The sequence below is a fragment of the Engraulis encrasicolus genome, chromosome 4 (genome assembly GCF_034702125.1).
Source record: "Engraulis encrasicolus isolate BLACKSEA-1 chromosome 4, IST_EnEncr_1.0, whole genome shotgun sequence".
Classification (NCBI taxonomy): Eukaryota; Metazoa; Chordata; class Actinopteri; order Clupeiformes; family Engraulidae; genus Engraulis; species Engraulis encrasicolus.
In genome coordinates, this window is record NC_085860.1 from 31,733,764 (window position 1) to 31,758,314 (window position 24,551).

General features: G+C 44.0%; 2 protein-coding genes across 3 annotated transcripts in view; one reads left to right on the forward strand and one right to left on the reverse strand.

Annotated features, from left to right (window-relative positions):
- Positions 1–297: 297 nt before the first annotated feature.
- On the forward strand, positions 298–7,368 carry rad52 (RAD52 homolog, DNA repair protein). Of its 2 annotated transcripts, XM_063197194.1 has the most exons (11): positions 298–653; positions 787–888; positions 990–1,083; positions 1,336–1,403; positions 3,412–3,530; positions 3,669–3,744; positions 4,008–4,333; positions 5,013–5,209; positions 5,546–5,638; positions 5,837–6,076; positions 6,832–7,368. In XM_063197194.1, the coding sequence occupies exons 1-11, from the start codon at positions 591–593 to the stop codon at positions 6,891–6,893; spliced, it is 1,440 nt and encodes a 479-aa protein (XP_063053264.1). In that variant the 5' UTR covers positions 298–590; the 3' UTR covers positions 6,894–7,368. The 2 variants fall into 2 exon arrangements, with proteins under 2 accessions (XP_063053264.1, XP_063053266.1); XM_063197196.1 differs by lacking the exon at positions 5,546–5,638.
- A 787-nt stretch (positions 7,369–8,155) lies between these two features.
- Positions 8,156–24,551, reverse strand: part of wnk1a (WNK lysine deficient protein kinase 1a) — a 28,756-nt gene continuing 12,360 nt past the window's right edge. The window contains exons 5-25 of the mRNA XM_063197819.1: positions 24,383–24,540; positions 21,557–21,645; positions 21,195–21,414; positions 20,240–20,582; positions 19,342–19,508; positions 19,041–19,121; positions 17,767–17,853; positions 15,556–15,653; positions 14,795–14,942; positions 14,468–14,584; positions 14,096–14,197; positions 13,878–13,923; positions 13,496–13,630; positions 12,505–13,373; positions 12,426–12,462; positions 12,220–12,278; positions 11,615–12,099; positions 11,067–11,266; positions 10,542–10,652; positions 10,101–10,294; positions 8,156–9,911 (exon numbers count right to left, since the gene is read on the reverse strand). Coding sequence (XP_063053889.1) covers positions 9,570–9,911; positions 10,101–10,294; positions 10,542–10,652; positions 11,067–11,266; positions 11,615–12,099; positions 12,220–12,278; positions 12,426–12,462; positions 12,505–13,373; positions 13,496–13,630; positions 13,878–13,923; positions 14,096–14,197; positions 14,468–14,584; positions 14,795–14,942; positions 15,556–15,653; positions 17,767–17,853; positions 19,041–19,121; positions 19,342–19,508; positions 20,240–20,582; positions 21,195–21,414; positions 21,557–21,645; positions 24,383–24,540 — 4,088 coding nt within the window. The 3' untranslated portion in view covers positions 8,156–9,569. The remainder of the gene's footprint in view (positions 9,912–10,100; positions 10,295–10,541; positions 10,653–11,066; positions 11,267–11,614; positions 12,100–12,219; positions 12,279–12,425; positions 12,463–12,504; positions 13,374–13,495; positions 13,631–13,877; positions 13,924–14,095; positions 14,198–14,467; positions 14,585–14,794; positions 14,943–15,555; positions 15,654–17,766; positions 17,854–19,040; positions 19,122–19,341; positions 19,509–20,239; positions 20,583–21,194; positions 21,415–21,556; positions 21,646–24,382; positions 24,541–24,551) is intronic.

The window sequence follows — 24,551 nt, forward strand, 5'->3', positions numbered from 1 at the left end:
TGGAGGACAATTCATATAGGCTCCGATAAAGAACATGGTACAATATTCTCTCTATGCTCAGTTATGCGGTGTTCCTTCGATGAACTAGTCTAGTACACACTCGTTCTTTTTACTATGGTAGGCCTACTGGTTCAGCGAGTTCACACATTTGGACCGGTTTAGCGCAGAGCCTCTTCGGCTCAGCCGCTCAGACCAATGATGTACTCAATGATGTACTCTCATTGGTTCAGCCAGTCACCTGGAGTGGTGACGTCAACACGCGTACGTTCAGCGTGATAGCGTCAAAGCAAAGCGGGAAGTCAAACGTGGTATCTAAAAACAAAGTAAAGACGCTTTTATGTGTTGGCAAAAATTATAGACGTGGAGTTAATGGGCGGCCTATGTAAGTCTCACTAGGGTGCCCTACATTGGCTCTGTCGACCGCAGTGCCTCATGTCAAGTTAAATGCCAAGAGGACAACCAGAAGCAGAGGAAACGACTAGGCTACCATGTTTCACTCTTAACGTTTTAACTACAATGTTTCCTTTGGTGATAGTGGAACTGCAACTGTAACCATACATGTATGTAAGTGTCACAACGGGAGAACGAATATGGACTTCAAAGAGAAGCGAGGTGAACCGAAGGTGCCATGTAGCAGCCAATGTTTTGGCCAGGTTTGTCTTGCACACTTTGACAGCTATCGTCAGACAAACATAAATTTCCTTGCATAATTCCACATTCAATAACACCATCTATCTTCTTAGCCCTGTGCTTAAAGCGACTTGAGTATGTTTTTATTTATTCTAGCAAGCTTACACGGCAGGGGAGTACCAGGCCATACAGGCTGCTCTCAAACAGAAACTTGGTCCTGAATACATAAGCACTCGTGTGGCCGGTGGGGGCCAGAAGGTAAGTAAATAGTGTCTCCATGGTGTTCCTTCATAACAGACTTGATGGTCTTGTTTGAGGTTGACTTAACATGGTTGTGGTATCCTCCATCTCGGTTGCAGGTGTGCTATGTCGAGGGCCACAAGGTCATCAGTCTTGCCAATGAGATGTTTGGGTATAATGGCTGGTCACACTCCATTACTCAGCAGACTGTGGGTAAGAAAACAGCTGTACATCAACACCAGAGTTGTAGAAGTAGAAGTACTCTTACACATGTAATTATAACTCTAGTGGTATGATGCTACATGGTTTCAACTTTGTAATATCATACTACTAGTTTTGTAATTACATTGGCAAAAGACAGTACTTCTACTTTATACAACTCTGATCAACATGTTGTTGTAGTATGAAAGCTAAAATCTGATCTTAATACAATTGTTCTATTGTGTTTGAATGACACATTTGCAGACTTTGTGGACCTCATCAATGGGAAATTCTATGTTGGAGTCAGTGCATTTGTGAAAGTACAACTGAAGGTAAAAAGCTAAAACATCATTACACAGATTTGGAAATGGTTAATGGCAATGGCTACCAAAGATGTATATTAGTATCAGGTTTGTTTGAGTCCCAGTTTCAGGGCAGTGCATGTGATGGACGCGGGGCCTTCATAAAGATGTGTAATTAATTACCAATGTTATTACCTGATAATATTGTAAATGCTGTGCCGGTTGAAATGCAAGTCTGAATGATTAACATTGAAAATGTAATTGAAACGTTAAATGCACTCGCGACTGAAAGGTACCAGACAGAGAAAAAAGCAAAAATACCTGCACACATAACTCCTTTTTGTTTTTTAATTGGCAAGCTTTCGGATAAAGACCTTTCTCAGTGCACATAGCGCACCAGTTGATTTTGTAAATCAAGTCAAGTCAAGTCAAGTCAAGTTTATTGTCAATTTCTTTACATGCACTGGTCATACAAAGAATTTGAAATTGCGTTTCTTGCTCTCCCATGCAGACATATACTAATCTAGGTAAGGACATAGACAGTATAGACATAGACAGTACTCATGCATGGACATAAGACAGTATGGACATAGACATTTCTCATACAGACATTTAAAGTGCAAGACTAGACAACAGAAGACTTGTAGAGAACATACATTAAGAGGAGGTATTTTGTTGTGCTTTTTCTAAAAGTCCTTTATAGCGTTCTGACATAGTAATAGTAGCATTTGAAGAAAATAAATAATTAAAATAGGTTTATTAAATACACCAGCAGCAGTATGTGTGTGTGTGTGTGTGTGTTTGTATGTGTTTTGTGTGCGTGTGTGTGTGTGTGTGTGTGTTTAGTGCAGGTAGAAAGTGCGGTGTGCGTCTGTGTGTGTGTGTGTGTGTGTGTGTGTGTGTGTGTGTGTGTGTGTGTGAGTTGTGTGTCAGTGTGTGTATGTTTGGGTTTAGTGCAGAAAGTGCGGTGTGCTTGTGTGTATGTGTGTGTGTGTGTGTGTGTGTATGTATGTGTGTGTGTGTGTTTGCGTGTGTATGTGTGTGTGTGTGTGTGTGCATGTGTATGTTTTGAGTTAGTGCAGGTTGAAAGTTCAGTCACAGATGTAGTAGTGCAGGTGGAATGTTCAGTCGCAGATATGGTGGTGGGGATGAGGGGGGGAGGGTTGTCAGTGGCCTGGCTGGCTAGAGGCTGACAGTGGAGGGAGAGTGGGTTGAGTGTTCAGTATCTTGATTGCTTGGTGCATTTTGCTGCTTGCAAGCCTGGTGGTACGGGAACGGAGAAGCCTGTACCTCTTTCCAGAGGGCAGGAGGCTGAACAGTTTGTGTGCAGGGTGGCTTGTGTCTTTGATGATCATCAGTGCTTTCCGGGTGAGGCGTGCGGTGTAAATGTCCTGCAGGGAGGGGAGTGGTACTCCAATGATCTTCTTCGCTGTGTTCACAACACGCTGGAGTGTCTTCCTGTTTTTCTCAGTGCAGCTTCCTCCCCACACTGTGATGCAGCTGGACACGACGCTCTCTATGGTTCCTCTGTAGAATGTTGTCATGATGGAGGGTGTAGCACTTGCCTTCTTTAGTTTGCGCAAGAAGTAGAGACGCTGATGGGCCTTCTTCGCCAGTGATGTAGTGTTGGTGGTCCAAGAGAGGTCGTCGCTTATGTGCACTCCAAGGAACTTGGTGCTGCTCACTCTCTCCACAGCATCACCGTCGATGGTCAGTGGTGGCAGTTGTTTTTGGACCCTCTGAAAGTTGACAACAATCTCCTTGGTCTTGTTGACATTCAGCAGGAGGTTGTTGTCTTTGCACCATCTGGCCAGCAGGTCTACTTCTTCTCTGTAGTGGGTCTCATCGCCCTTAGTGATGAGGCCCACCAGTGTTGTATCATCCGCAAACTTCACTAGATGGTTAGTGCTGTGGGTCGTTGTGCAGTCATGTGTCAGCAGCGTGAACAGCAGGGGGTCAAATAAATGGACAAATCCCTGGCACGCAGGCCTTAATATCTCTGGTTCTTGTGGTCAATCTATTGTATTTTGTTCTACAGGATGGCTCATTCCATGAAGACGTTGGCTATGGGGTCAGTGAGGGACTGCGCTCGAAAGCCTTGGCTCTGGAGAAAGCCCGAAAAGAAGCCGTTACTGATGGACTTAAAAGATCTCTCAAGTAAGTCAGACAGACAGAACAGACAGGCAGTTTAGCATTTTAAAATGATCTGCACCAAAAGAGTAGTCATTTGGTGTTAGTATGTGTGAACCTGCTGCGGATTGAAATAAATCTGTACTTGGTTTTCTCTGTATGCAGATGCTTTGGAAATGCCCTAGGCAACTGCATCCTTAATAAGGAGTACCTCATTGCCATCAATAAGATCCCTAAACAGGTAAACCACATGCTATTTCTTTACAGTGGTTTTACAATTTTCTTCAACACCAGAAAATACAACTGGGCAGCAGTGCAGAGTTACAACTGTCCCATCAACAGTTAGCAACAATCAACTGATAAGTTAATTAATCTATCAATATTCTTTTTGTGTTGTACGGTTCAACTTTTGTTTTGTTCTGTTCTTGTTTGTTAGCCATTTTGAGTTTCTTTCATGCTTAGTGCTACTTAGTCAAATCCATGACAGTGTCTGGTGGCCTATAGCCCAAGTCTCCCTTAGACCCTGCTCGGACCAAGCGGAGTGACGACGAGCCGTCCGTGGAGCAGGCCAGGTATGCCAGCCTGGTGCGCAGCGAAGTCCAGCAGCGCTCAGGGTCAGCAGCAGCAGCAGCAGCTGCAGCAGTGGAGATGCCCAATGAGGCTGTGGGCACCAAGCAGCAACCAGTGGCAATGCAGCAGCAGCAGCAGCTGCCGGAGCTACCTCTGGATGACAAGCGAGACGTCAGCAGAACATCCCTTTCAGGAAACGCCGTTCCTCCTCCACTGCCTGCTCCACCAGACTCTGACAAGAGAGCCAACAGCACGTCCAAGTCAGTACACCAGTTGCGTTGTTTTGATATCTCTCGATAGTGTGCTGATGTCATTTGATTGCAGTGCTAGCGTTGGCCACAATCCTGCATGTAGTAAACCTACACTCCATAGATGCATCCAAACATTACATTACATTGCATTTGACAGCCGACATAATCATAGCCAACATCACCAGCAGATACAAAGTGCACAGGAAATGTACAGAACAAGTGCAGATGCAAAGTAGGGCTCGTTTTTTTATTCAAGTAAAGTAGAGTACACACACATGCACATCATGTCAAAGAGTCTGGCCTCAAACACAATCTAACATACTGCTCAGTGGAAACGGCAAGATCACTTGAGACTTTATAGAGGACATGGCACGCCACACCTGCCAAAATGTTTGCTCTTGGCTCCTCATTTCATACATTTTCCACATCTGGGTTTTTCCAGTGCACCTCCGTTGATCTTCTCAGTGCTCTATGGTGGAGTAAAGCTTCTGAATGTGTTCATCATTTCCCCGTCTGATCTCAGGCACATCCAACTTCTTAATTCCAGGTGCAGCGTCAAAATGTAAAGTGTAAAGTTCATGTAAAGCAAGGAAGACTCGCACCCCAATGATTAAAAAAGGATTAAAAGGGAGCTTATCGCAGTGCGGGTCTTCCTTGCCTTTCATAACCCCCCCTCCTGTTCCCACAGCACACCTGTGGCTGGTGCGGGTGACACATCTGTTGACGCCAAGCTGCAGAGGAAGCTGAGGCAGCAGCAGCTGCAGCAGAAGTTCCGTCTGGAAATGGAGGCCAGGAAGGAACAGATACAGCAACAGCACCAGCAACCTCCACATCCACATCCTCATCCTCATCCGGCTGGCCAGGGGCCCGCTCAGCCCTCCCATGGTAAATTTAGGTGGTAGTTACAGAAGGACACATTTGTATTTGTTTAGTTATTTATTAAAGGAAGGTATTTACGATGTACACTAATTGACATGACCTTATAAACGATAGTATTTACTGTAAAACTGACTAAAATAACACTTAATTACATTGGTTTTTCAAGGTATTTGAGGATGTTCAATTATATATACAGTATGTAAAAACAACTATAGGAATTATTTGTTTGGAGTTTTCTGAATGTATGCATGTATAATGCACTTTTGGTTACTCTCAGAGCAGTCAATGACAATTTAACTTCAAGGATAAATTTGCAGTCTCAGAGGCTGATGTTCTCAACAGCGCAGTCAGGCATCGTTCCTCAAGACACTGACGGTGGAGGAAGAAACATTAACGCACTCCACGCAGTCAAGTGTCAGGACGAGTATCTTGCTGGTGAGATACAGTTGCATGACTGGACTCTGGGTACTTGTTGCAAGCTGCTGTTGGTTTGTCTAAAGGATTGGCTGTTGTAACGTTGAACAGGATTGGATTATTTTCTTCTGCAAGGTTGTATAGTATGTTAGTCAAGGTCTGTTAGTCAGCCATGAGTGAAGTTCTGAAGATGTGCCTCATTTCTGCATGCCCTTCTAGATGATCCAGAGCTGTGGGACTTCACTCTTGATGGTATCGAGCTATTGGACCAACCCCCTCACCACACCACCACCACCACTCCCGGTCCCACTACGCCCAGAGGGAACCACAAGATGACGACACGTAGTAAGACTCCGACACAGAGAGCACCTTGCCTTCGGCCGCCAGTTCAACCCCAGGGCAATGGAGGGCATGCACACTACGCTGGACACCACTCCAATCCAGGATTCAATCAAACAAGTAAGTATGGTTCCTTGATGGTCTATCTTCATGCGTCCCTGTCTAGCAGGTTTAGTAGTCTCACCAGAAGCAGTCAGTCCAGGGCAATAGCCGGCGGCCTACACCGCTATATCTCGCTCTGCTCTGGACATTCATGGACAGAAAATTCTTTTTATACTGTAATCAGGGCTCTAAATGAAGAGTTCAGATGCAAAACCCCCTAAGTGCCTTTTCAGAAAATAATCTTAATTATTTTTTATTTAATACAAATATTGCAAAATTGCATATTTTTTAATTTTATTTATGTAATATAACTATGTATATGTATTATCAAGTACATGAATGTAAACCAAACCAACAATGGGGTTCTCTAAAAATATAGAAGTACAGGTCTTCAGAAATGGAGTTAGGGGGTTTTGCATCTGAACTCTTCAAATTAACGTTTCTCATCACCAGCCAAAATAGCTAGTATGCTCACTCACCAATGTGGCTAGTATACTTCATTTTGTACCAGCCATAGGAATGAATTTTCACCAGCATTTAGCTGGTGTTAATTTAGCCCTGACTGTAATTAATTGATAAGCCTAGTTTGTGTTATGTTAGCAATATTTCATTCTTTCTGCACATGTTGGAGTTGACCAGACTAATTACTGCTGTCCATAGCTTGCTATAGTGCTGTGTGAGACAAATAGTTAACACTACCCTACTCTAAATGTTAATGTTGTGCAAAGCAGCTTGGAAGCGTTAACATTTTAATTTCAATTCCCTTTTTCCAGGGGATGGAGTGAGTCCACAAAGACAAGGTCAATTTATGAAGAAACGAAGGCTTGATTCTTAAAGGACTGTTTTTACGTTGTTCTTAGTATAATTGGCAACACTTTATTTTAACAGGGCTTTAATTACCGTGTAATCTCTCAAGTATAATGGAATAACTGGTCTAATAACATGCAAGTACAACTGTAGCACATGTTATAACATCGTTCTCACAATGCATATTTTTGTGTATCTAGGGTGCTTTGGGCCTCAGATCAGCCTTTTGCCTCCCTGGAAGAATTCATCATGTTGTCAAAGAATTATAAAACCACTTAATGGTACATTGTGGCCATTACTGTCCTTATGGTACGTAGATACACAACATATGATGTAATAACGTACTACAGTTGTACATGACACCAGTTTGTCCACTGCACCTAAATGGTAAGTACACTGTAATTAAAGACCCATTAAAAAAAGTGTTACCGTATATTTTTTTGTATTTTAATGTTTCTGTTTGCAGTTTTAAATTATTAAAAATTTACATTTCTTTGAAAGTTGCAATGATCTCATTAGTAATAGTCATTGAAGTGAAGAAACAGTCATGACTGGGCACTTTGTAACCAGAAATCTTTGTTTTTTATTAATCTTCATATATACAAATTATACAATGTTCACACAAAACCAGACTTGAGTAACCACACAGACCCCAGACAAATCAAATCGAAACTGAGAAAAATGAAAGTACGATAGTTAACAGTATCCTGTTCGCTTGTGAAGGACAGAGTGCATGCAGATCTGACAAGCGTATGGGTATTTGTATTCTGGTATGATTGGTAAGATTAATTTTTTACAACAGCATATCTGAAAAACAAAAAAGAGAAGGGAAAAAAACTGGTGTTGGTGTGTCAGTGTTTGTTTTAAACTTGAACCCCCAAAAAGTAAACTGAAGGCAAACCTGTGCACTCACATCAAACACGTGCGTAACAATATCCCTTTCAGTGTGTTACAAATACAAAGTCTAACTGGCGTGAATTCTGCATTGCAGTAACTATTAATCTTCTCTAGAGAAGTCAAGCTGTGTAAATTCAGATGTGGTCCTTAAGAGCCACTTCTGTGTATTGGAATGGCACATGCTTCAGGGGTTGAGAGAAATTAAATGAAACGCAAAATGTAATACTGTTCTGTATATCCCCTTTGCACAGAGACAGAATAGTTAAAATCAGATAATGTAATGCTCAACCATGCATGTCCATCTAAAATGCACCTGATCCCCCCCCCCCAAATAGGTTCTAAGCAAGGTATTCATTTACACCAGTTTTTTTTTAAAGTCAGGTCCAGATTGCATGTGTGGTGTGCGTTTTAAGTTACATACCCATACAGTTTGTGATACAATACTTAGTTGAAGGGAATGTGTACTTGACAGTATGGCTATAGTTCGTACATAAATTACAAGTATTGCTTCAGAGAACAGCTATAGGGAATATACAGCATCTGCCTGTGCTTTAAGGGTGGTTACTCAAAAAGCAGTCTGATTGGACAATGCTTTCACAAGCGTTTTTTTGTTTTGTTTATTTGTTTCAAGGCACCCCATTATGATCTGCTCAGCCTGTAAGGCCAAAGCAAGTCAGTGGTCTAGAATCAGCACAAACAGTACTCTGATCAAGTATCCGATGTCAGTGTTACCCGATGAATATGATGAATTCAATCAGCAAGCAAAAAGTGTGTTTTTGGGAGGGGTTAACCGGTGTGAATAAGATGCCACACCACCTCAATAATGAAAAATATGTTCAAATATATATACTGTATATATATACACACACATAATAAAAATGGACAGCTGTGGTCAGAATGCTTTTAAAGGCCCTTGGTCTCACGGCCTCCCCCAAATTGCACATATATATATTTATATTTATTATTATCTATGTGGTTTATAACATGTCAGTATAAAGTGACGCCATAGAAGTACTTCTAGGTAAACAAAGAGGTCCCCTAATGTGTTCCATGATAAAGAATGATAGAAATACAGAAATTAAATGTAAAATGCCCTCCACAGTGTGAACCAACTAGGGGTTTTCCCAGCTTGTTAATATTTCTGCATTTTGGTTTCTCTCGAGTTCCCTTATACAGTAGGGCCCCTGACGGTGCACATGTGACATGCATGTACCCAGCAGCAGCAGCAGCTTTCTAATTACGCATACTTTCACCTCAATTACCACCGTCTTCATCTCATCTGCTGTCAAAAAAAAAAAACACTCACTCACCCACCCTTAAACACATGCCTGCGAACTACACTCCCAAAAGAGGACTTCTTCAATGTGTCTATATGTATTGAATGATGATGGATGGTATATATTCAAAAAAGAATAAATATGAAATCTGTTAAGTTAAGTAAACGTAAAAGTAGCTTTTTCTTCCCCCACACAACAAATTGTCCGGATGACAGCGAAAGGATACCCTGTGCTTTGAGTACGAGTTGAGATTTGACAGTTATTTTTCAAAAACGTGTTGTCAGTTGTTTAAAAATATTCTTCCCCTACATGCTCCACCGGCCACAAACAATACAGCTCATGAGTTACAACCTCCAAAAACATTCCTCCAACCTGTTTGTCCCATTTTTGTCTCCACTCATGCTCCATCGGTGCTTATACATACAAGTGCTAGGGCCCTGTATACGACCCTGATGACACTCCCATCATCGCTTGCAAATTCTATCCATTCATCCGTCCATCTGTCTGTCTGTCCATCTCTGTCTCTGGGTTTAGCTGGCCTGGCTAGTTCTTCCAGCATTGCTGCTGGCTCCAGCTTTTGCCTTGTGGCTGGAGGCCATGTGGTAGCCGGGCTGCGTCTGCTGCTGCAGGGGGATGGAGGCGGCGCTGGGCTGTAGCGTACCCATCAGGCTGACCTGTGGCGCGCCGGCCGCGCCGGTCCACTGCTGGGCGCCCGCGTTGGCGTACGGGACACAGGGGTAGGGGAAGCTTTGCTGCGGCGCCAGACACAGGGAGCCTTTTCGCGTGCCCGGCGGAATGACGATGGGAGCGGGAACGGGACCCCCCAGGGAGCAGAGCTGGCCCGGGGCCGAGAACTTCCGCGACATGGCATGCTGGGAAATGAAGACAAATTTTTTTAAAAAAAAATAGAATCACAAATCACAATCAGTCCAACTGCCTGATAATATTCAGTTGGCTTTACAACAACATTGAAAAACTGCAAAGAGTAAACTTGTCTTTTATTTGGAAGAGTTGGGTGTTTGAGTCTCCAACTAGCTGTAGACATAAAGTAAATGACTTACTTCATTGGCGTTGGGCTTGGGCACCTTCTTGACCTGGGCAAGGTTGATGGCGTCTCGTGCCCAGTTGTCCACCAGCTTGTGAAGGTCGTCGGTGAAGCAGCCCTTTGCCCTCTGGGACGCTGGGGTCGGGCCCTGGGTGAGGCTCTGGCTGTGGGCATGGCTGGACCCGTTTCCTGTTCCATTAGTGGTGGTTCCTGATTAGAAAGAAAAACAGACAAAATGTCAAGTGAAAATAATAATAAATAATAATTAAAAAAACAGCATGGTGGACATTCCAAGATCAGAAAGTGCAGACAGATGATTTCACGCATGCTACACAAATGGCTTCAATGCTTAACCCAGTGCACAAGATCTTGCAGTTAATTGTTAACAACCAATGACTGCAGTGAAGTGATCAGAAGAACCCAACCGTGTGGCAGAACTCTTGACTTTTTGTCTTACCGTGTTGGGCCGTGTTGTGGCTGGTCCCACAGTTTGTGGTAGCATTGCTGTGTGCTCCTCCAGCTGTTAGTGCTGAAGCAGGCTGCCCACTTTGTGCTGTGACTTTCTTACCTGAAGGCAGATAGACAGTCAAACAATGAAAGTCAGCTCAAAAGAGGCACCGACGACATACTGGATCAATGAGGTGTAGGGATGGCTGTAACTACCATTGAGGACACAGAGGTCATGTCCTCGGTATTGTAAAATGTATCTATTGATGAAAACCGATATACTGTATGATCAACAATGATAAATTTTGTCTATATACGCCACCCCCATTTATCCTCAAGGCAGTGATTAATGAAAACTAACTGAAGAGTTTGACTCAAGTGTTGGTACATGTTTTGACACATTTTCCAATTAAATAGGTTTGATTTTTATCCATGAAATGTAATTTATCTCCTTCATGGATTAGGATGCATGTTTGTCCCAGTGAGTGCATGTCAGTTGAGACGAGCTGTGGGTGTCCATAAGGACATGCAGTACCTGTGTGTGGAGGGCCGTCGTGAGAGTTGCTGCCTTTGCCAGCCTTGCTGCTCTTGCCCTTGGGGGTCCTGCGGCGGCCGCCGGACATGTTGACTGTGGGCGGGGCCACCGTGGCGGGCGGGGCTTTGCCCAGCTTCGTAAACAAGGCATCAATCTCCTCCTTCTGCTTCAGGTGTAAGGCATGGCTCTCCACCATGTGTCTGCACCGGGAACAACAACGCAAACGCACACTTTTACTGACAGACATTTACATACTTGGATAATGGATAGATGATGCATATTTAACATGGTTATTGTTGGCTATAAACCCCTTGTTAGGTTTATTGAGGCTTTGAATTCATTCACTTCATTGGGACTTTCTGCATTGAGGGCAGTCCTAATTACGATGCAACTAAGATGCAATTCATTCAGTCAGTCAGAATAAAACATCTACAATATTTGAGTGAGTGTGAGAGGAGGTGTGCGAGTGTGCGTCTCTGCTGTGTGTGTGTGTGTGTGTGTGTGTGTGTGTGTGTGCGTGTGTGTGCGTGTGCGTGTGGCCAACGCACCTCTCCCTGAGCTGGGTGATCTCCCTCTTGAAGGCCTCGTCCTCAGGCTCAGAGTCATTGTCGCTGCTGATGTAATAGTTGGAGTTGTTGGTGGCTGGCTGGTTGGCCGGCTGGTTAGCGGAGCCCTTGCCGTCTAGGTTGGCATGGGCCGGGCCTGGTCCTCCTGCTGCGTGGTGCGCTGTGCTGTTGTGGGATGAGCTCTGCTCCGCAGCGGCCTGGCCCACTTTGCCGTCAGCGCTGACCATGACCTGGAAGCGGCCGATGGTGGTGGCGGCAGGCTGCTGCTGCTGCTGCTGGGTGCCTGCTGCTGCTGCTGCTGCTGCTCTGACGTCCGGCTTGGGCAGGCACTGGGACTTGTGTAGTGTGTTCTCAGGGCTGGACAGGGAGGAGGAAGAGGAGGACGAGGAAGAGGTGGATGAAGGAGTGGCGGACGAAGAGGAGCCGGCACGTTTGGCTATTTTGGGCTCTTCTGCTGCCACGGACACCTGGATATAAGGGAGAGTGCAAAAGGAGGAAGTCAGATTCCGGCAAGCCGATGTTCGTACATATTACTGACTACTCTGCTGGAAACACGTTACGTTCATATGCCAAAACATTGAACAGACCTTAAACCGTCCAAGCTGGAAACCTGCAGCAGCGGGAGGCTGTGTGTCGCCAGGTCCAGCTGTAGATTAAATACATGGGGACATTGTGAGGAGACGGATATTCTTTTCAAAAGCCTATGACATTTTAAATATTATGTACACATGGAAGAGAAAGAAAAAAAAAAACTTTTCTGATAATTAATAAACCATTTCCTTATTCAGCGTACCTGATTGTCCACCTTGGACGGAACCACTCACAGAGGACTAGAAAACAAAAGTACAAAAAAAACATTATTATTTACATGCATTATGCACAAGCACAATCAAGAAAACCAAATCTTGCAATTCAGCTTTCCTCCTGTAACCATAACTGACCAGTATCTTGGAGGCTCCTGGATCTGCAGGCATGGAGGCTGCTGCTGGCACCTGATTGGACGCCGCCCCTACCGGAGGGGAGGAAGTGACTGTGCCGGGCGGGGAGGACATGGAGTCGGACGTGACGTTGTCGGCCTGGCTGGACGAGGCGCTGGGCGCAGAGTTCTGGTCCATGAAGAGAGAGCGCAGCTTCTTGTCCAGGGCATGGATGTCCTCAATGCCCGGAGACTTGGACTGGGACTCCCCCTCGCTCTCCCCACACACAGACCCCTGGCTCAGGTTCTGGCCCTGGCCCTGGCTGGGTATGGAGGCTGCTGCAGGGGTAGGGGCAGCGGGGACGTTCTGCTGCTGTACAGCGCCCGCCTGCTGAGGCCCCGTAGTGGCAGTGGGTGGTATTGCAGAACCGGCAGGCATAGAGGGTGCTTGTTCTGTGCTGCCCACGCTGGTAGCACCGCTGTTAGCAGTCTCCGCAGAGACTGGAGGAACAGCTGCACTGGGAGCAGTCCTGGAGGGCTGTGAAGAAGCAAACTCTGAGCCTTGAGGAGCAGAGAGCGCTGTTGGGGAGGCGGCCCTACCTGTCTGGGACGGTGGGTGGCCAGCAGATGGCGGGGACACTGGGGCAGGGCCTGTGGAGGCTGCTGGGATGCTGTGGCTGGAGGAATCAGGAGCAGCAGAGATGTGCTGCTGCTGCTGGCCAGATGGAGGGTTTGGAGCCAAGCCACTGCTACCCGGAGCTGCTGGGGTTACTGCAGTGGTGCCCTGGTCAGGTCTGAGGCCGCTGGGTGCGGCTGAACTTTGGCCTGAGGGATTAAAGCAAAAACGAGGGGGGGATGACAATTAACGCCTCATAAGCTTAGTGTGTGTGTGTGTGTGTGTGTGTGTGTGTGTGTGTGTGTGTGTGTGTGTGTGTGTGCTTACAAACCTGGTGCTCCGTCTTGTCCACTTGACTTGGCGTGGTTAAAGAAGGACTCCCTGAGCCGAGCCTCTGGCACGGGGCTCACGATGAAGCGCCGGCCAGCTGAATGGACCACTTGGGCTGCCAAACTTGGAGGATCGCCTGCAAAACAATTAATAAGTAACTAATACTTGATTTGTCACAGTGGGGTAACTGTGTTTCTGTGGTAGGACTCAAACACACACACAATTGTTTGCGCCATTCCATTGTAGGGGCTTCCTGAGAGGTCAGTAACTGGGCAGGTGAGCTGCCGACAGGCCTTGAAGGACACGCTACATTCCAATCTCTCACAGAATAGTTACTGAAAATAATATTAAGATGATGAAATTGAAGGCAGAAATAACTTTACCTGCTCCATGTGGTGTTGATATCTCAGGGATTTGCTGCTCTAGAACCTGAAGGAAAAGTATGAGGTCATGCTCTTAAAGCGAAATATGAAAATAATCTTTTAAGCACACTTCATCTACTAATCTTCTATAAAGCCATCAAGATGAACATCTACATATCTTTTCAAATGGGATTGCGAATCAGTGCCAAGATTTCACAGCTTTATGATTTCATCCATACCTGGGCGTAGCCCTCTCCTTTTTCATCGGCCATCTCGATGACCTCTCGAACCTGCTCAATGAACGACTCCCTCTCGCTCTCCAGGATGAACTCGCTTTGGACCTACACCAGGACACAAAACACAAATTTGAGTTGTTGCTGATCTCACTTTGGACCTAAGACCCAATGCACAAATCCTAGCAATGACTCATCACATCCTATATTATGTGAGCCTGTACGGTGCATTTCCTCCCATTTTGTATATTGCCTTCTATGTCCTCGTTTTTGAAAGTCACTTAAGCTAAAAGCATCTGCTAAATATAATGTGATGCAACTCTAGTTTAAGCAGAAGAAAAACTCAAAAACAAAATCAAGCGCATGTGTGTCGCATACCATTATCTGGGCGATTTCTTCTGGGTTGTCTCCATCCAGGTCAAATTTAAAGGTCACCATTTTACGGTTGTGAGTCTCCAGCTGGCATTCAGCTACTCTGTCTCCAATGTTTGAGATCTGCAGTATAGTGGGAAAAAGGCTCATCATTTTTCCATGAAACAGAGAAACCACTGTAGTGCCTTCACAAGTAATCACAAACACATCTTCCAGAGAACAGCCTTTTTTTTTAAAATCCACTTCCAACCCACTTAAAATATTTAGAAAAGAGTTTTCAAAGCTGTTGTTGAAATGCTGTGATGGAAATGTAAAGGTTAACAGGTGCCTTACGTTGAGCACGTCAAGCTTTGGTCTGGGGATTTTCTCGTGGCGAGAGCGGCTCCGTACGGATCGGCGGTGATGTCGCTTCATGGAGCGGCCCTCGTGCCTGCCGCCCCCGCCGTCGTTGCCATCACTCAGCCCGGATTCAGAGAGACCGCTGAAGGGTTAAATAAAAAAATAAAAAAATCAACATGGTCAATAGACATAAATAGCATGCAAATGCTAAAAAAAAGCGAAATAGTTTCCGATCGAAAGACTGACGTGGTGTCTTTCAGAGTCACATGTACGCAACTAAAAACAACGGTGGTTACAGTGGTATAATGTAGTAGCATTTCATTCAGCCCACACACGCAGCATCAGAGAGACCACTGAAGGGTAAAAAATAAATAGATAAATCATAATGGGTCAACAGATATAGGTCGCGTGCAAATGTTCAAAAAAGCGAAATAGTTTCCAATCGAAAGACTGTCGTGGCGTCTTGCAGAGTCACATGCACACGACTAAGAACAACTGTGTGTGTATAATGTGGTGGCACTTGGCCTTCCAAGTCAAATAAGGCCAATAAGCTTCATGATCATCGAACAGAATTCTTCTCAGCATTATACAACCTTGGTCTTTCAGAAAAAAAAAACTGATGGATTTGTTTCTTGAGTTGGTTTTAAACAAAACCAATCTGAAGCCAGATAAGATTATTATCATTTCTGGGAGACAAAGGACAAGACAGCTGCAGGGATTAATGTTTTCCTGTGGGACGGCACGCACGTACGTACCTCTCAGTGGAGGGGGCAGTTAGTGCTGGTTGTTGCTGCTGCTGCTGCTGCTGTCCAGCGGGCTGCTCCACTGTCAGAGACTGCAACACACCAGAGGTCTACAGGAGGAAAGAGATACTTAAACACAAGCTAAACCAACAAATCATACAGACACACCGCGTACACACACAAACACAAACACACAAGGACCAAGTGTACTCTACGTCACCACCATGAGATCAACACAAGAGCACAGCTCTGCACAAGTCAAGAGTACCTGAGCAGCCTGATAGAGAAAATAGAGTTTCTCAGCGTTCGGAGGTGGAGAGAAAACAGGAGGACTCAGCTCACAGGCCCAAGTCTGACAGCCGTGCAAGAAGACGCAGCATGCAGAGACAAGACAGACCATCAGACAGACATACAGACAGACAAAACCACAAGCAGACAGTCAATCAGAACCAGACAAGCAGACAAGACCGAGAGACAGAAGGAACAGGACAGTAGGACAGTGAAGGTGTGGAACAAACACATGTCTGTATGCACAGAGGAGAATCAATGCATCTTCTTAGTTGCAATGGCAGTGATGGATGCATATTGGTTTGCCAATATAGCAGCCATTTTGGGTCATTACTGTACTGGCATCAGCCTTCATATATCATTTCCGATAAATATTTGCCGCAATTTGTATAAAATATATTTACATTTCAAAAACCAATCTGATTTAAGAAATTAAAAGACACTAAACGCACCAATCATAATACAGATTTATGATATAACCATGGTTTAATTATCTCGCAGTCTTAGGTAGTCAGGCTACGCTACGACATTGCCCTTGTAGCTGCTACCCGTTACATTACTAAGATAAGGGGGGGTTACAGTACATTTTACAAAAAAAACCTCAGCGGATCTGCTTCCCATCTGCTTCTGCTAAAATTTAACTTTTTGTTTTGGAAAACTAATGCACCTGGCAATATTGACTTGGAACGACTGTACGTCACAGTTTACTCTCCGTCTGTTTATTTTTGGGCCTCGTGCCATGAGTAACCAAAGACTGCCATACAGAAGGTACATTGGTTGACCCCTTTTCAAAACTAGGACATGGAAATGAAAAGCGAGCTGTCAGACAGAAGAGTTAGAAGGCAACCGCATAAATCAGAGCAAACAGCCCATCAACAACTCAAGATCATGTTTTCTTTCAATATGTAATGAGTAGTAATGGGAATTAGTTACGTCACATGGTGGCAGTCATGCTTCAACAGATCCATAACAACTAAACTAGGCTGACTATCCTAGCATAAGGCACCTTTGCTATCATACAAGGCTGACTGTCCTTTTATGAGCAATAAATTAACCCTGTTCGTTAAACAAACACCATAACACTGCTGTGCTAATATTAACCAGTAGACATGTTCCAAAGACCATTTCATGACTGTGGCTTCTTTGTCAACATTAGGTCAAAGACCATTCCATGTAGCAGGTGATCAAGAGTGTGGAACCCTGCTATTGCATGGCAACTCTGCTTCCTTCCTGTACACTGCCGTACAAAACAAGAACGTAATGACTACGCTTCCTGCCAAACTGAGAAAAAAGGCTTTAAAGTTTCATTTCTTGCTAGACAACCGTGTTATAGGTAAAGCGGTGGTGACATTTCCGTAATAATTTGGTAACGCTTTACTTTCCCGCACAGTAATTACTGTGCACTCTCTGCGTAACAGGGTAACGGAGAGAGCTTATAGGGGTAAAAGGGGGATAATTACAAAGTAAATGCTGTGTTATACACATCTCAAGAATTACTATGAAACTACTTAGTTTCTGTATTTTCAAACCGTCAAATTAAACTTCTCTCTGTTACCCAGAAAGTACAGAGTAATTACATATGGTAACGTGCGTACGCACGCACAAAAAAGCCAACAACATTCATATGTCTTTCACCACAAAAGTGTTACTCCGTTCTTGTTTGGTATTACCACTTGTTCCTGAACCACTGCTTCAACAATGATGAGTAACAAAATCTTACTTAGTGCATTTTTAGCTTGTAACCTCTTAAAACAAAAAAAACAAAAAAAAACCCACAGTGACATCTGTTTTAGCAGTTACTGTGTTTTCAACACGAGTTTTCTCTGAAACGGGACAACGTTTTTGACAAGACAAAGGAGGCATTATAAAGCCCATTTCCACCAGATGTGCAGTTAGTTACTGCATTCCTGTTTGGTACGGTCGGCAGTACAGTACCTGCTGCAGCAGTGCTGATTGCAGGATGTGGCTGTGGGTGCTGTGAGAGCCCTGGGCTGCTGCTGCATCGTCATGATGCGACTGGTGCTGCACGGCCATACCACACAGAGGAGAGGCCACATGGGGGAGGACAAGGAACAGGGGAACACATAAAGGGTGATCAATAAAACACTATTGGACGGACATGCAATGAAATACAATCACAGTATCTCTGCTTGAACTGTTCTCCTCCGTCAAAGAATGCACGTTTTGATTTTGCTTTCAGTTTTCATTAAAGATGGCCTCTCAACGTCATTTGATTAATATTGCTGTGTTCCCCATTGTTATTGAATGTGTTACGCGTTGGTCCTGTTTTAAAAAACGTTCTGGTTGCTTTGTTTCAAGCCGTTTTTGCAAGCCAGCAATGTGGCTTGTGGAGAAACGAGAGGGTGTTCCGTGTTTCTCGTGGAAATGCGTCTCTGATTGGCTCACTCTTCCTGCTCTCGTAGATATGCGTCTCTGATTGGCTCAGTCCTCCTGGTCTTGGAGCGAATGTAATGGGAAACAGAGTCGCCACTTCCCCGGGTGGTACTGCACTATAGGGGCGCCAACGGAGGCGTGCATGCTCCATTCAGGGCTGTGCTCTTTCGACAGCGACCCCTAGGCGAGCTGCAGGCACGGAGCAACCACAGTGGACTTGCTCTATGGATGAGGCTTTGTGCTGTGTGTGTACCTGAGAGTAGCAACCAGCTGATAGCTAAGCTAAGCTAGATTTCGGGCCACCAGACGTTGCTTGTATTGAAAACAAGCAGAAAAAAATTACTCGACATGTTTTTAGAAAAATGGGTCGACATAAACCTTTGTGGCCAACGCCTTCTTTCGACGTGACGAAACACAGAAAGGCTTTCGTGATTCGCTCGTTTCTCTGCATTATTGATGTAAATTGGGAAACACCGGGAAACACAGCCAGGCGAGGTGACGCACCGCTATGAGAGCCTTGCAAGTGAGTTTAACTTGGGCTGACCGTCCGATCTTCAAAAGGAGTGAGTAAATTTGTGTTTAATCGGAAGTTGGCCTTTAAAGGTTTCATGATTAAACGTTTAGACCTCATGACTTCATTGATTGTGATGCATTATTAATTCTTAATGCCCAGTTAATGCCAGTTGACTGACACACACACACGCACACTACAATTACGGATTCCTTCCAATTACACAGAAAGGTGTATGTAGAAAAAAAAAAAGACTAAAGACAGACAAACAGTATGGAGGGCATTTTAGTTGAGACTACAATACCTGCTGTGGTGGTGCTATTCCACTCTGGTTAGTGGGAAGGGCAGGAATAGTGCTGGAGCTGTGTGGCACAAGGACCTGACTCTGCAGAAAGCACACACAAGATGGCATCATTGACTACATCTACCTCTACCTGATTGTTGGACTGTAGTGACCACTTTAACCCCAACCCCCCAATACTACACTGAGTACAACTGTTTCAGAATCACTGTATAACTCCATAGACGACTGCTGGCGTCGGTGACTATAAACCACAACATTCAATTGTACAAAAAACATTTCTGCCATACATGCTGGTCCTTACCATGCCAGGCTGGCCTGTGTTGTGCTGCAGGTTGAGGGGAGCAGGGATGCTCTGGCCAGGCCCTGTGGTGGACTGGGCCTGCTGCTGGGGGGGCAGATAGCCATGGGACATAGCCGGCTGGTAGGACTCAGTCATGACCATCGAACCATGGGCCGCATCCATCGGTACTACACGTAAAAAGGACACCATAACTGCAAGCTCATTTCAAACACTTTGGATAGGAAAAAGACTTAGTTTCAATGTTAACACTGTGAAACATCATTTGGTAACACTTTCAGATTTATTTTTTTAGTGCATGTACTCTACATGTACCAGCCATAAGGTACATCATGTTAAATCCTTTGTCATCACTGTTCCTAATTAATGCAACAGGGAGACTGATATCAATTTCAACCCATAAGTCAAAAGGTCCCAGATCATCCCCAAGGCGTTTACAGACACAAATGTAGTGACCTATGTTTTTCACCTGCCCAGGGACCTCAGATGGAAATTAGCTTCTAAGCTATACTCAGGGGTGATAGCGAAAAAAAATCCTGAGCCTGAACTTTTTCCCCTGCTCTAACGACGACGACAAGATACTGCATAGTGACGTAACGTAGGCCTATTTTGACACATTATTCAAACATTTAATAGCCTGTATAAAACCATTATTAAAGCCTGATAGTAGAAGAAAACCCTGAACCTGTAACACTTTCTGAGATAAGAATAACCTAATGGCTAATTATTATCAATGTTTTTATTTTTGCAAACTCTGTCAAGCCTGAAATCAGGCATGGAGCCTGAATACTATCAGACCTGTATACTCTAATTACAACAGCAACAAAAGGCCTGCACCAATGTACATGGTCCCCATTGAAACAAACCAAATTAACTAAACTAAGCTAAAAGGTCAACATACCTGAGGCAGGGCCAGTATTCTGCTGGTGCTGTTGCTGATGCTGGTCCACCTCTGGCTCCTCACTCTCTGTTTGCACTGAGGCGGGAGCCATCCCTCCTGCTGCTGGCTGAGCTGGAGCCACAGCCTGACCCGGAGTAGGTGCCTGAGACTGGGCATCCCTCTGCTGCTGCTGCTGCTGCTGGTCCGCGGCCTCTCCACCAGTCTCCTCCTCCTTCTTCTCCTGCTCCTCCCGTACAGGTACGTGTTGCCTCAGCTCACGCTTGCGGCAGATCTGGGCCACACGATCCTTGATGGCCTTGGCCATGGTCTTGTGGTCCGCATCGCACACATACCCAGAATCCACCTGCCAAACACCAAGGCATGTTTCCGTGTCATTTTCAGTTTCTACAGCATGTTGAACAAAGGTAGGTTTGCACACTGCCTAATGAGCTCCAAAAAAAGTATTTTCATTGAAACAAATGTTTCCATCACCCTGGATCTTTGTCAGGCATATGAATCCATGGGATGCACAGTTTCCACAGCATCCAATGGGTTCATTCTAAAATCAACAACTCAACTTAATCTGTAAGATCACATGTGTAAAGAAAGGCAAGCGTTCCTTCTGGATCTTCACATATTACATACACAAAACATTTGAAGGCGTTTCTATATCTACATGTATTTCTTAAATTTACTTCTCTATAAACTGTATTCCTCCTTACTGTGCTTGTGAAACACTTGAGTCAACTGTGTTGTGTTTAACTGTGAAACACTTGAGTCAACTGTGTTGTGTTTAACTGTGCTATACAAATTAAAATGACATCACTTTGTGCTCTCTTTTGAAAGTCCCTTTGGATAAAAGTGACTGCTAAGTGTCATGTAATGAATCACGTCACTCATCACTCATGTACAGGTATCCATCAAAAACAAATTCAATCTAATAATTATTAATAGTTGGATAGACATTTCGTCCCACCATTTCTTGCGCCACGTCCTCAGGCACGTCCTTCAGGAGGTCAAAAGAGAACTCGATGGCCTCGTTGTCCTTGTACTTCCCCTTCAGCTTCTTGACATCTTCGATGCGAAGCCACAGTTTGATGAGAACCATCTCGCAGTCATCCTCCTCAGCCAGCTCCACACGCACGCCAGTCTCCTCCTGGAAGAAGGCGTGGTTCAGTAGGTCTTTGATGGCATACCTAAAACAGAAAGAAAGAAAAAAATGAGGGGAGAACTTAATATTTTAAGAGAAACACCAGTCATATAATCCTGTATTACATATAGCATGTATAAATAATAATAAAAAAACATCACCACCAAAGTTTGCATGACTGAGTTCACCTCTCATCTTTATTTTGACGGATGCAACCCTCGATGATTTCCTTGACTTCAGGGAAGGCCACCTTGTCGAAACTGCCTGGTTTCACGCCCTGCAGAAGGCAGATGTACAAACACTCGAATCAAACAATATTCTTATACAAGATGTGGGTCAAGAGGCAAAAATATGCAGCATGTGTACTACCTATGGTAGTCCAATAGATTAAAATTCTAAATAGGTGTTGGGTGTTATAGGTGATGTTTCCACGTAGCAGGATATTTTTTTAGCAGGGTATTTTTTTCTCCTATTTAGGTGTAAACGCAACATGTGGATAAAAATAAATCCTCCATTGTAAAAAATGCATTTCAGCCCCCTAAATATGATTTTTTTTCTCCTGCTTTTTAAATATCTGCTACGTGGAAACGGAAGGCCAAAACCAATGCAAAACCAATGCAACCAGGAGAAAAAAATATCCACATATAAAAATATCCAGCCACGTGGAAACAGCACCATATGTGCAGGATGGATATCTCAACTGGTCTGGTGATGGGACTCATAGTTCCCCAACACCATTTACGTAGCTGTTGCCAATGAATGGCCATAAAAAGGTCTCTTCTATTGGCCAAACTTCTACAGGACCCTGTTTTTCTCACTAGTCTCCCATTATCGCAACATTCTCTCTACATGTACAACGTACTAAAGAAACAAAAAAAAAACTGTTTAACCCATTTTAGGCACATCTTTCACACACATCACACACACGGGCACACACAGGCACATCATTATCCACCAGTTGAGAAACTCTGCTAGGACCTCCATTCCGTTAAGCCCTTTTGCAAGCCTAACATTATGCCAAGTCATCTGAAATGATCTACCCAAATGACCCATATTCAACACCCTTTGTGAAGATCTGACACAGTGCCGACCTTGGACCTCAAAGCAAAAACAACCATGATAAAAGTCACACGGCGGCAGAGTGAAAGTCATGCAAGCTAGAGAGTGATTATAAATGACTGATAAGCCACCAGGAAGATATACAGGAGGAAGTTCACCTATATACCATTAAAGCAGAACAGTCACGTGGCTCTCCCTTCAGGCCACTGGGCAAAAATACGTTTTCTTTTTAAAACTGCAGTATCAAAGGGGCCCCTTAATCAAATATGCAATCTTTGTAGCTGGTTTTCAATTGGAGATCACAAAAAAAAACAAATTCGACTGTCTATATGGGTTAAAATTCTATTATAGAAAGGTCTGACTACATAAATCTACTATCTACTACTTGGACACCCCTGTGGACCTACTGTTAACGCCAACTCGTTGGGGTTATTCATTTCATTTCATTTCTACACAAAAATTACACATCTAAGATGTGCTTAAGCAACAGCTTGTAGATAATTGCGACACAAAATACTGCATGTCTTCATCTTGGCGGCATCTTAATTGATGATTTGTTTGTGTGTGCTTCGGTTTACGGTCGGGTTTCTATAGATATCTGCCGTCTGTACGCGCAATTTCCATTCTGCACTAGTCATTATACACAGGCTCAAACGGAACAATAGATCAAGTCCCTACAAATATTAGCCTATTTTCACCATGCTAAAATCGCCATTCTCCTACATTTTCTCCGGAACATGCCACTCTTGACATACGGTATGCAATTATCTTAGGGATGTTGTTGCGTTATCTAGTCAAATGAGCCTTCCATGGGTGGAAGCATAGGATTTATGCGAAAGTCAACCTTGGAAAACCATGAAGTTGGCGATTATTTTTTAGCAAGGTGACAGAAGGCTAAAATATTTACAAAAAAACATATGCAACAACAGGGGCGCTTTAAATTGGGGGATCATGTACCTACCTTGCTGTTGACAGTAGGCCAAAAGCCAAGAATACAAAGCGCAGCACTGTGTTGACTGGTTATGTTAACAGTTAAATTTTTAAGCATTACGATAATTTCAGGTCTATAGAGGCATGCAACTTCATCCACCGAAGATACATACCGTACTTCTGAACAAATCAACTAACATTCAAATCTGAATATAAACATAAGGTAATCGATATTGTTGAGCAATTTGGATTAAGAAGCTTCAATCTACAGCAGTGGCGCATTTCTAAAAGCAATTTCAGTACAAACATCTTCTCTTGGCCTTAAATGTTATGCTAATCAAGTGATGCTAATCAAGGGATGTATTAAATGTTTGAAACAAATATGGACTGTAGCTTCTGAAGCCAAATTTGCTCAGGCATGCAGAGTTAACACTGCATGACAACCTTCCTGCATTTAGTTCATGACTGCGGTCAACTCTTTTGCATACTTCTCCTTTCATGTGTATACATTTCTTTCAGACAATTTTAAAATGTGTTCAGACAAAACTATGTAGAGTACTCCATATGAGTATTCTATGAACAACTGTGCTGCTGCTTTCCAATAATTCTGAAAACATCTTCCTAATTAAGTCTTCTATTAAGAGTCAAAAACTGATAGAGCCATTTCTATAAAAGGTCTTTCAAACTTTGCCTAGATTCTTCAAATATCCAGCCTTTTGGGCTAGACAACTAGAATGCCTGCTTCTAAAACCCATAATTAACTTGCTAACGAAAATTACAGGCAACACAAATTGCTTAATGTGTGCAATGACTTCAAACTGCAACCATTCTACATTAAGGCTGAGTGCTACAGAACTTACCAATACCCATGAGGGATAGATAATAAACGCCATTTAAAAACAGCACAAGAAATTGTTTGGAAAGGATTAGTAAAGGGGGGGTGAGCAAAAACCAAGAGGACATAAAGAAACTAAAATAAAACTGGGGTAGCTCCTCTCTCCTTTGGTTAGTGTGCTGAGACTTACGCTGGTCACTCTGCGATAGATCTGTGCAGCGTTCTGGCACTCGGAGTACGGGTACTCAGAGGTAGCCATCTCCAACATGCACATCCCAAAGGCATAGACATCCACAGACTCGTCATACTTCTCCTCATACATCTCGGGGGCCATGAACTCTGGGGTACCTTAAATCAAA

Coding starts and splice junctions, on each gene's coding strand:
- rad52 (XM_063197194.1), top strand. CDS start 591: ATGGACTTCAAAGAGAAGCGAGGTGAACCGAAGGTGCCATGTAGCAGC. Junction 3,745..4,007: donor TCAATAAGATCCCTAAACAG/GTAAACCACATG, acceptor GGTGGCCTATAG/CCCAAGTCTCCCTTAGACCC. Junction 6,077..6,831: donor TCCAGGATTCAATCAAACAA/GTAAGTATGGTT, acceptor CCCTTTTTCCAG/GGGATGGAGTGAGTCCACAA.